The 11,088-nt window shown below is 48.7% G+C and overlaps 1 protein-coding gene across 1 annotated transcript; it reads right to left on the bottom strand.

Annotated features, from left to right (window-relative positions):
* Nucleotides 1–4,044: 4,044 nt before the first annotated feature.
* On the bottom strand, nucleotides 4,045–5,925 carry LOC149310217 (uncharacterized). The gene has a single exon (XM_089534036.1). It carries the CDS (start codon nucleotides 5,923–5,925, stop codon nucleotides 4,369–4,371), a length of 1,557 nt encoding a protein of 518 aa, XP_089390162.1. The 3' UTR covers nucleotides 4,045–4,368.
* Nucleotides 5,926–11,088: the final 5,163 nt, after the last annotated feature.

Below are 11,088 nucleotides of genomic sequence, written 5' to 3'. Positions count from 1 at the left end.
TTCTGTGGGCCTCCAGGCTTTCAAGCAGGGCTGCCTGGGAGCCTGGCCCCTGGAGCCTGGCCTTGGGCCTGGCCTGCCTCCCGGTCCCTTCTGGCCTTTCCTGGGCCAGGTTTCTCCAGAGGAGGCTTTTGCCATTGCCTTCCTCTCAGGCTGAGAGAGTGTGACTTGTCCTTGCCCAAAGTCACCCAGCGGGCTTTCAGGGGCGAAGGGGGATCCTCCTCCGGCACACAGACCACCTGCAACCCACCATCCAGGAGAGTCCCTCCACACTCTTGGCCGGCAAAATGGGGGCCCAGGGAGCCCCAAGGGCCCTCTGGAAAGCATGCACTTGGGAACCACCTTCAGGGCTGCAGATTTGCAAAAGCCTTCTCTGCCCCCCCAAACCCCAAATCCCGGGATTCTGCCGGAGGGAACAGGGCAGTTAAAAGGGGTCCAAGGGCATGATTTCTGCAGTGTAGATGCACCCAGGAAGAGCCAAAGGGCAGGAATAACCTGAACTCAAGGGACTGGCCACAAAAAAGAAGGGCCCCATCCGGCCCACTGCGGCCGAAATGCCATTCTTGTTCAAGGGGATGCTTTGGATGAGGAGGAGGAGGATGCTTCTGCATCATATTATTGCAGTGGGGGCCCTTGGTATCCTCAGGACCCCCCCCCCCCAAATACCCAAATCCATGGATGCTCAAGTCCCATTATAGACAATGGGGAATGGGTCTCATGATTATTTAGCGTGGGCCCTTGGTTTCTGCTGAGGTTTGGCTCCAGGACCCCCATGGAGAACAAAAGCCATGGATGCTCAAGACCCTTTATATATAATGGGTTGCATTTACCAACCGGATATATATCATGGGGTATATTATTGTTGTTGTTATTATTATTACACAATGGGGTATATTTTGCCCAATAATAATAATAATAATAATAATAACAATAATGTGCTAGGCTCTTGGTATCTTCCAGGACCCACTGTGGAGATCAAAATGTGTCAATGCTCAAGTCCCATTATAGACAATACAGTCATAGTATGGCACCCCTGATATCGAATGGCAAGAGCAAGGTTTGCTTTTTGGAACATACATACATACATACATATATATATCTCTCTTCCATCCCCTATGGATGGCTGAACCGGTCCAGCTGTATCTCTCCCCGACTGTCATTCCAGCAGCGTTGAGATGTTTATGGGTTTTGGCTGCTGCGCCTTTCCAGCCGAGGGCAAAGGCACTCCTTGCTTGCTTTCCAAAGAATGAGCCCCTTCTTGCCCGACTGATCCAGGGATGTTGCAAGCAAGGCCTGACTCACCAACGGCTGGATCAACCGGGCGGCTGCCATGGAAAGGCCTCTCCTGGATAAGCAGAAGCTGGCCCTGGATGCGGCCACAAGCCCAGCGGGGCCACAAGCGGCCCACTTCCCCACAGGACTAGGGTTAAGGCCGCCACAAGCCCTGGAAAAGCCCCGACAGAAACAAGTCTCCAAAAGCTTTTTACTCCAATGAAACGGGGTTTTCTGGCTTAAAAAGTCCAAAGTCTGGGATTTTTGCAGATCTAGGAAATTTTGGAATGACTCTTCTGCACCAAAAATGGGGGGATTTTTTGGTAGATGGAAAAGAGGGTTCTTTCTGGGACTACTGTACACCACAAAAAAGGGATAATATATCCAGGGGTAGTTGTGTTGGCTGTGGAATAAAGTATAGTAACGTCCCACATCCCCAAACCAGAATTTGGGCTGACCAACATGCACAAAACGCAAAAGGCGATCATAAGGGGGGGGGGACCAAAAGGGGGTCCTCCATCTGGATCTCAAAGGCAGCAGGCTTTTATCCTGCAAAAGGAACTTATTTAAGTTTCTCCTGGATGGTTTTAACACCTTTTCCTGAGGAAGAAACCAGTGGAGTTTCAAAAGCTTGCCGCATGTGTTTTGTGCATTTTGTTTGTCCCAATGAACCTGTCAGTGTTTTGTGGGTTTGGGATGTTATTGCACTTTGCCATTCAGTGGAGCTTTGAAAGCCTGTATCATGCATTTTGTGCATTTTATTCGGTCCAAGAAAGGTATTGCTGTTTTGTGGATTTTGGATGGTGATGTACTTTGCTTTATGGCCATATTTTGCTATATTTTTGGTATTCCTTTGCTGCTGCAATGATCGCAAACGGTTCTCTGACAGGCCTTCTTGGCTGATTCATAATTTCAAACCTTGCAGCTTGCCTTTCTGGCCCAGGGAGCTTGCGCACGGAGCTATCAAACATACAATAACGCAGCGCTAATTAAAAGCTATAAAAGTGTGTGCTGCGTTAGCGTAATGGGGATGCCATTTGCAGCAGACCACCCTTGTGCCACCCAAAGTGTGCCATGGAGAGGCAACTGGCCGCTGCGCTTGGAAAGGGCTTGCAATCTTGGAGGGAGGAGCGCAAGGCAAGGAAGACTTTGTTGTTGTTGTTGTTGTTGCATGCCTTAAGGCCCTAAGGATGGTGCTGGACTGCAGCTCCCAGCATTCCTCCTCATTGGCTTTGCTGGCCAGTATAGCTGATGGGAGCTATAGTCCAGAAACATCTGGCAGGTCACACCTTTCCTGCTGGAAATGTTTAGACAGTTGCCTTCCAAGGGTGCTTTAGAGATGAATGACAGGGGTCTGGACTAGCTGGCCCTTGGGACCCCTTCCGCCTCTATGGGGCTAGAGCAGCAGTTCTCAACCTTTGGGGGGTCAAATGACCCTTTCACGGGGTCACCTAAGACCATCGGAAAACACATATTTATGATGGTCTTAGCAACTGAGACCCTGCAATTTCATGGTTGGGGGTCACCACAACGTGAGGAACTGCATTAAAGGGTCATGGCTTTAGGAAGGTTGAGAACCATGGGTCTAGAAGGACATGGACCCACTGCTACAGAAATAAGAGAAAGCAATCCAGGCACAATCCACGGACGCTTTAAGGGACGTCCCCTTCCCTCCCAGCCCTGCGCACAGCTGGGATTTCAAAGCAAGGCCTCTCTCTCGCTCACCTAACAGGCACCTCCTGTTTGAAATCTATTTAGGAACAGCTCCAGGTGTTAACAAAGCGAGGGGCTACAATTCAAGCTGCCTCTGCAAGTGCACCCTTCCTTGAAAGAAAGGCTGTCCTCCACAAAAAGGAATGCATACACACCCCAACATGGGAATGCCGCTGGGGGGCCGGGAGGATGCCCCTAAACATTAATTCGGACCCCCCCCTGAAATTTTCCTTCAGCCCCCAAATGTCCAGCTTAAAATGTAAAATTTCCTGTGAGCATCGAGACGGAAGAGTTTAGGTAAGCTGAGAAAAGAGACCGGCAAAACCCCAGCAAAGAGAGGGATTGAATCCCAATTTGGGAGAAAGGCAGGGTCTACATCCAAACATAAATACATAAATAGAATATTGAAAGCATTTTCAATTTTCTGGCTCTACAATGCCAGAAATTTGGGGACAGAAGTCAAAGTTTATTGGTCTAGGGGCCGTCATTCATATTTAGGCAGCAATAGCTATACCCCTTGCCCCCAAATGTTGCTAAAATTGAACTCCCAGCAGCCCTAGCCAGCTTAAGCAATGGTGAGGGATGCTGGGAGTTGTAGTTCCACAACATCTGGAGGGGGACAATAGGGGCAGCCTGGTCAACACATCCAGTTCTTAAAGATCCCATCTAAGGTTCATACGAAATATGCGGACCGATTGTTTATTATGGAACCAGGTCTCCTCGGAGTAGGGCCTGCTAGAAACAAAAGGAGGAGGCGAAGTTTGGATTGTGCCCCAAAGGAGGCACCCCAAACCAATGCCAGCTGGGGACAGAGAAAGAAGGGGCCAAATTTGAGAAGAACCGCTATCTTAGGTTTGTGACGGAGAGTCTGCATACAAAAGAAATGCTAAATTTGACCTAATCTGGAGTGGGCAAGAGTTGCAAAGTGGGCAAATGCCCTGGAACAATCCTCCCATTGCCCCCAATGCAGCTGACCCCATAAAACCACCCCACACTTGCTTTCTGTCTTGCTAATGGGATTGAACCATTTATTTCCTGGGCTGAATCTCCCAGCATCCACAGGGCCAGAAGGATGAGGTGGCCACCTGCACGAATACCCCTCCAATCCATATCATCTGCAGTGAGGACAACAACCATAACATCTGGACCAAAGGCAGGGCTAGGACTCACAGCCTCAATTTGTTCCCCTCCTGCACCATTTTAAAACCTTTCCTGATGAAGAAGGCACTGGAGCTTTGACAACTTGCAACATGTAATTGTCCAGTTTGGTTGCCCCAATGAAGGTATCCCTGTTTGGAGGATTTGGGATGATATTGCACTTTCCTGTACAGCCAATGCGGCTACCCCTGGATATGTTTTCTTGAGCCATTCTCGTCCCAGTTTCCCCTACAGTGCCCCCGTTTTCCCAGCTAGTTCAGAGCCTGGGCTCCCCTCTTTCCGGTGCACCCACTGATGCTTCGTGAGATGGTGCTTCTGGATGAAGCGTCTCCCGCACTCAGCGCAGGGGTATGGCTTCTCGCCCGTGTGGTAGCGCCTGTGCCGGACCAGGTTGGGCTTCTGGCTGAAGCTCTTCCCGCAGTCGCTGCATCGGTAGGGCCTCTCTCCTGTGTGGATCCGCTGGTGGATGGTGAGCGCTGACCAGGACACCAAGCCCTTCCCGCACTCGTTGCAGATGTACTGCTTCTGCTCCGGGGCGGGAGGTTTGGGGGCCTCCGGCTTCCAGAAGACCCCCTTCTTAGTCTGGGACAGAGCCTGGGGACGGGTCCCCGGTTCCACAATCAGGACCGGCTGCCCATCCGAATCGTTCTGTGGGTTCAGGAGATCCGTTTGCTGGAGAAGGTCCAGGCCGTTCGCCATCAGGGACTCTGCCACCTCCTCCAGGCTTTCCACTTCACCAAACGAGAGGAACCCCTTCTCCTCCTCTGTCGTGCCCAGCGTCGAGAGCTCTGTGGCTGTGTGGCCAGACCTCTGGTGGACAGTGAGGTCCCCCTTGTTGGGGAAGGTCTGTCCGCATGCGTGGCACCAGAACCCCTTCTCCGCTGCGTGGGTGCGCTGGTGCTTGAGCAGGTGCTGCTTCTGTGTGAACCCTTTCCCGCACTTGGGGCAGGAGTGGGGCCGCTCACCGCTGTGGTAGCGCAGGTGGCGCAGGAGGTTGGGCTTCTGGGTGAAACTCTTCCCGCACTCAGGGCACAGGAACGGCTTCTCCCCCGTGTGAATCCGCTGATGGATGCTGAGGGAGGACCACCAAGTGAAGCCCTTCCCGCACTCACTGCAGATGAACTTCTTGACCCCTCGCCTCTGCCTCTTGGGCCGCACTACCCAAGTCAGTCCGAAACGGGCCTCCTCCTGCTGCCGGGCCTCCGTCTCTTTGTAGGCCCACTTGAGTTCGCTGAAGACCAGCTGCCGGTGCCGAGTGGGAGTTTGGCGGTGGAGACGCAAGACGGCCTTGTTGGCGAAGCCGCGCTGGCTCTCGGGGCAGGTGTGGGGCATCATTCGGGTCCGGAGGTGGGTCCGCTGGTGCTTGACCAGGTGCTGCTTCTGCCGGAACCGCTGCTTGCACTTGGGGCAGGCAAAAGGGCGCTCGCCCGTGTGGTTGCGCAGGTGGCAAAGCAGGTTGGGCTTCTGGGTGAAGCGCCTCCCACAGGTCTTGCACTTGAAGGGCTTCTCCCCTGTGTGGATGCGCCGGTGGATGTTCATAGACGACCGCCAGGCAAAACGCTTCCCGCATTCTTTGCATGAAAAGTCACCCTCTGACCCACAGAGCCGCCGGCCCACTTTGCCCACTGGCTCGCCTTTGGCTGGGCGGATGGGCACCACGTTGCCATACGGTTCACCGTCCATCTTGTCCCCGCCTGCATCGCCGTTACAGTAAAAACCACTTTTCTGAGAGGAAACCTGTTCCTCCAGTGCAGCCCTTGCTGGCATTTTCTGGGCCTGAGTCATTTTTCGCTGTCGAGGGAAATATACCTTCTTTTCAGACCGTTGGAAAGAGCCGTTTCGTCCTGCGCACTTTTCCATGGCCCCATTTGAATGGATTACCTTTTCTTCTGTAGAATTTCCCTGGTTGGTTTCCACCAAAGGTAAGATATCTGTAGGATCAAAAGGAGGGTATTTATTTGTATAGTTATTTAATGTATATCTCACCTTTCTCACAATGCGCAGCATGCACTCCTTGAATTGCAGATCCTGGGGACCCAGATATAGTCCTCAATCCCTCCTTTTTCAGGGCAATTTAAGAAACTGCAATTCAGGGGAGCAGACTGTTTTTTGAATGGAACATTTCCCAAATACCAGGATCCCATAAAATGGAGCCACGGCAGTCAAATAGGCATCGAAACCCTATAAGTGTGGAGTGGACACCCAGACACAATTTCGTCTTCAGTCTCTCTTCTCAAGGTACTCTGGGAACTGTAGTTCAAGAGACCAGACTAGAGCTCTTTCTAGTAGAGAATTCTAAGGCCCTCACCAAACTACAAATCTCAGGATCACAGAGGCCAAGATAATTAAAAGTGGTATCAAAGTGCTATACCTCTGCTGTGCAGACGCCAGCCTGGAGCACACTAGGGCTGGATCCACATTGCAGAACTAATCCAGTTTGACACTGCTTTAACTGCCTGGGCTCAATGGTATGGAATTCTGGGAACTGTAGTGAATGGAGCAGAGCCTAAGGTGTTCGTCATATGAAGGAGATTGGGCCTTTATAATGTGAATATCCCAGAAAAATTGCGTAATTGTGCAAAACGATTTCACACGATGTCACACAAAACCCGCCATTAAAGCGGTCACAAACAAGCATTAAGAGGCATCTTTTTATGTTAGGGATTTCAGTGACAACGCATTTCTGGTATTGCTTTGTTTGCGCAATTGTGTGTGATAATCAGTTGCACAAGGACTCACTATTTCCGCTTTCTTTGCTTTAAATGCGCTTTAATCGCTCTTTAATGCCAAATTAGCCCCAGTGTGATAGACTCCTAAGTGACCAGTCTTTCCAACCCAAATGCTCATGGCTGTTCCCAGTTTACCAGGAGAGCGCAGCCCTGCAAAACCAGACCAGATTTAGCCTTTGCAACTCCCAAATTCTGGGACTTTCAGTCCAAAAAAAGTTAACTCTTCCCAAGATCTGGCCAGATCCCAGCTTGACATTGAAATCTCACCAGTTTGCCCACTTTTCAAAACCAAACACCTGCTTTTGCTCTTCCCCTCACTTGCAGACCCTGAGGTTTTTAAACTGAGATTGGATGGCCATCTCTCAGTGGGGTGCTTTGATGGAGAGTTCCTGCATGGCAGAAGAAGGGGTCGGACTAGATGGCCCTTTTGGGGTCTCTTCCAATTCTATGACTCTATGATTCTATGGCCCTTTCCATGTTGCAAAAGGTCATCTCCCAAAGGTCAACTAAAGCTTTATCAAAGAATTAATGTTGGAGGGTGGGCACCACACAGACCCGCGCCAACCGTCTACGAAGGTTTGGTTTCTCCCGAATCTCCCGATGCCGCCTCCGCCTCCGCCAGCTCCATCCTTCGCAGCTCAGCAAAGCCTGAAAAACAGAGAAGGGTCTCTTTAATGGAAGGGGCCCGAAAGCATGTCTTATGAGTGTTGGTGCTTCACCAAACTACAAATCCCAGGATTTATGTTGGATAGAGCCATGGCAATTAAAGCAGTGTCCAAGTGCATCATTTCTATAGTGTGGATGAACCCCAAAAAAGGTTCAAGACTTCATAAAACTACAAATCCCGGGGTTTTTGATGGTGTCAAACTGCATTATGTCTGCTGAGTGGATGCACTCTCAACTGTCATAATGATTTCTATCACTAAAGCTGCTGCTGCTGATAAATAATAATGTTCCACCCAAACCAAACCTCTCTCTGACTTTGCTAGTGATGATGATGATGATGAAGATAATAATAATAAGCCTCCCCAGTTAAATCTCTCTCTCTGCTGCTAGTGATGATCACAGAATTGTAGAGTTGGAAGAGACCCCAAGGACCATCCAGTCCAACCCCATTCTGCCATGCAGGAACTCTCTCTCTCTCTCTCAATGATGATGATGATGATTAAGATAATTATAATAACAACAATAATTTCCCTCCCCAGCCAAATCTCTCTCTCTACTATTAGGGATGATGATGATGAATGATGATGAAGGTGGGGCTAGGGAAACCCCCCTCCCAGGCTGAAACGTTTTTCCAAGGGCTGGAGGGGGAGAGATGGGGGACCCCCAAAAAGATGGTCCTGGTGGCTGTGGCTTGGAGGGCTCTTGCAGGCAATGCAAAGGAGGGGTCTGGGGGGGGCCATTGGGAATCCCTCCCCCTTTGCAGGACCCCAGATGCCCACCTTGCAGCATCCATCACCGGCTCCCTGCCCAAAGCCCCTCCCCCTGCACCCACCTGGCTCCTTTTGCATGGAAGGGAATGAAGGATTTACCTTTGGCACAGGTCTGCTGCAACCATTGGCTGAAAGGCCTGCCAATCTAGAGCCGGGGGCGGAACCAGGGAGGGAGGGCTTTGAGAAGAGAAAGGAGAAAAGGTGGGGGCAGCCAGGGAGGAAGAGGCGCCTGCTATTGGCTGCGGTGCACCGCTGGGCGGCCCTCATTGAGCCAAGGGGAACCAATCAGGAGGCCAGGATGGAACCACGCCCCCTCCTCCTTTTTTCTCCCCCCTCCCTTAGACAAAAAGGCTCAGTTAACCCTTGAGCTTCCAAAGAGGAGAAATGCGGGGAGACGGATCACTATTATTATTGTTGTTGTTGTTGTTATTAAATTATTAATATTTATATTAAATCAATACATTTTATATTTCATTTTAAATTAGATAAATTATTATTATTATAAATAAAATAATTTATCTAAAACAAAATTAAATATAAAATGCTTTAATTTAATATAAAGTAAATTAAATTAATTTATATAACGATAATATATTAATTTAATTTATTTTGTTAAATTAATAAATTTTATATTTACTTTTTATATTAAATTAATAATTTATTTATTATTTTTATTTATTCATTAAATAAATGACTAACCATATATTAATAAATTAAATTAAACCATCTTAATTATTTAAATATTATTTATGATGTGTGTTCCATTTCTCTGTCTTGAATTTCATTTTGTTAGCTTTGGCCCAGCTTTCTAGTCTATTCGGGTCATTTTGAATGTTGATCCTGTCCTCTGCAGTATTAGCTATTCCCCCTAATTTGGTGTCATCTGCAAATCTGATAAGTCTGCTCCCAATTCTGTCATCCAAGTCATTGATAAAGATGTTGAATAGCAATGGGCCCAGGACAGAGCCCCACAGGACACCCCACTGGTCACTCCTCTCCAGGACGACGAAGAAGAAGAGGAGCCATGGCTGACCACCCTTTGGCTTCGGCCCCTTAATGGAAATTATGGGGCATCGCCAACCTTCTGAGAGTGAAGCCCCCCTTTATAAAGGCTTCTTATTCCTCCCCAGCTCCCCCTTTCCCCCTCTGTCCATCTGAAAGCAGTTTCTTTCTGGCAGCATCCTCAGCCTCAGGAGGATGGGAAGGAGGGCTGGGGAAACACACACCTTCAGTTCAGTGCCATAAAGCATGGTCTAGGAAAGAACGGGGTTTTTCTGCACAGTCAAGGCGCACAGCAGCTGCATGCGCAAGCCACAAAACAACAACAAAACAGCTGCTCTGAGTTGTGGTTTTGGGGGGAAAGCAGAATTAATAATGATAATAACAACAACAACAACCCCCCAGCAAATAAGCATAGATTTGTAAGTTTGGCCACCAATAGAAATCCTAAGAAAAGTGGAGCCTGGAGAAAGCGAACACGTTTTGGAAAAGGTCTTCAAGGAGTTCGGTAGGAGGTTCGAAACGCTGGTGTTGACTTGGTGGCTTTGCTTCAGGCAAGCGGATTGTTTGTTGGATCAAACAGGTTGACCTCCAGTTTCTGCTTTTGTGGCCTTAGGACGTCTCCCAAATTTTTTGGTATCAAGCTTTGTGTTGAAGAAGCCGTGCCCAGGAACACACTGGCTTTGCTGAGCAAGGTCTATCTGTATTGGGACCTGTCCCTCCAAGGGCATGAGGGTGGCCCAAAAAGCCAATAGGGCTGACCAGACAGTAGAGGCCACCTTGACCCTGTCCTGGCAGACAGAACGGCCTGAGTGAGGGACATCTGGACTCTTGACCTGATTAAATGCTCTGTGTAACTCAAAAGCTCACACTGGGTCAAGCCTTTGCTCAAAGGGGCCTTCCTATTAGTAGTATATCTCAACAATGAGTGTCTGTCTGGATCATGGCGTTAATCTTGCCATGAGTCTGTCCTGATGGATATAATATCCTGCTTCCATCCTGCATAATATGCTACATTGCATATAATGATAAGCTATGGGTTATGCCTGCGCTGTGCTTCATATAGCTATACAGTGATATGAAAAGCCTTTGTGTGCATTGTAACGGGGAGCCCTATGTAATATGCTTTTGGTAGTTAATTGGTTGCTTATACTTATCTCTTGTTCTTCATGATTTAATGTTCTTATTAGCTGGTATGGTATATGGGATCTGTCGTGCAATTCACACAACGAGGGCATGTTGGTGAGACACATGGTTAGGAAACAGAACAACAAGTTGGTATCCTTGAGGCCAGTGGCCCCCAAACTCTGCCCTTTAAGAGAGGTTGGACTTCATCTCCCAGAAGCCTCAGCGACGCTAATTATAGTCTGCGATTCTGGGAGCCAAAGTCCAAAATCCCTTGAAGAGCACAGTTTGGGGACCACTGCGCTGTATAAAAATGATCAATAGGGAAATTGCTAAGGTCTTTTAGATACAAAATACAGTGGACCCTCCATATCCACTGGGTTTAGGGCTGCAGGACCCCATGAAAGTGGGAAAACAGCAATTAATAACAACTAGTTTTAACTTGAAAGAATACCTCTCTAGGAAGCTCTGGGTCCTCCAGGGCAACTCTATGGTCAGCATCTGCCAGAGGTTGACCACACAATTACGCTGGAAGACCTGCAAAAGCCATGAGAAGTGTTTATTATTTTATGATATGCTAATTATTTTATAATTATAAAAAATCCCTAGTAATTTCTAAGTCCTCCAGTGTGACTTTTGGAGAAGTTGACTACAGAGTC

The sequence above is a fragment of the Sceloporus occidentalis genome, unplaced genomic scaffold (assembly GCF_023333645.1).
Source record: "Sceloporus occidentalis isolate IW3139 unplaced genomic scaffold, rSceOcc1.0.p SCAF_7, whole genome shotgun sequence".
NCBI classification, from domain to species: Eukaryota; Metazoa; Chordata; class Lepidosauria; order Squamata; family Phrynosomatidae; genus Sceloporus; species Sceloporus occidentalis.
This window is presented reverse-complemented; position numbering and strand designations above follow the sequence as displayed.

What these genes read in the sequence shown, in the direction of transcription:
- LOC149310217 (XM_089534036.1), bottom strand. Translation starts at nt 5,925, where the DNA reads ATGACTCAGGCCCAGAAAATGCCAGCAAGGGCTGCACTGGAGGAACAG.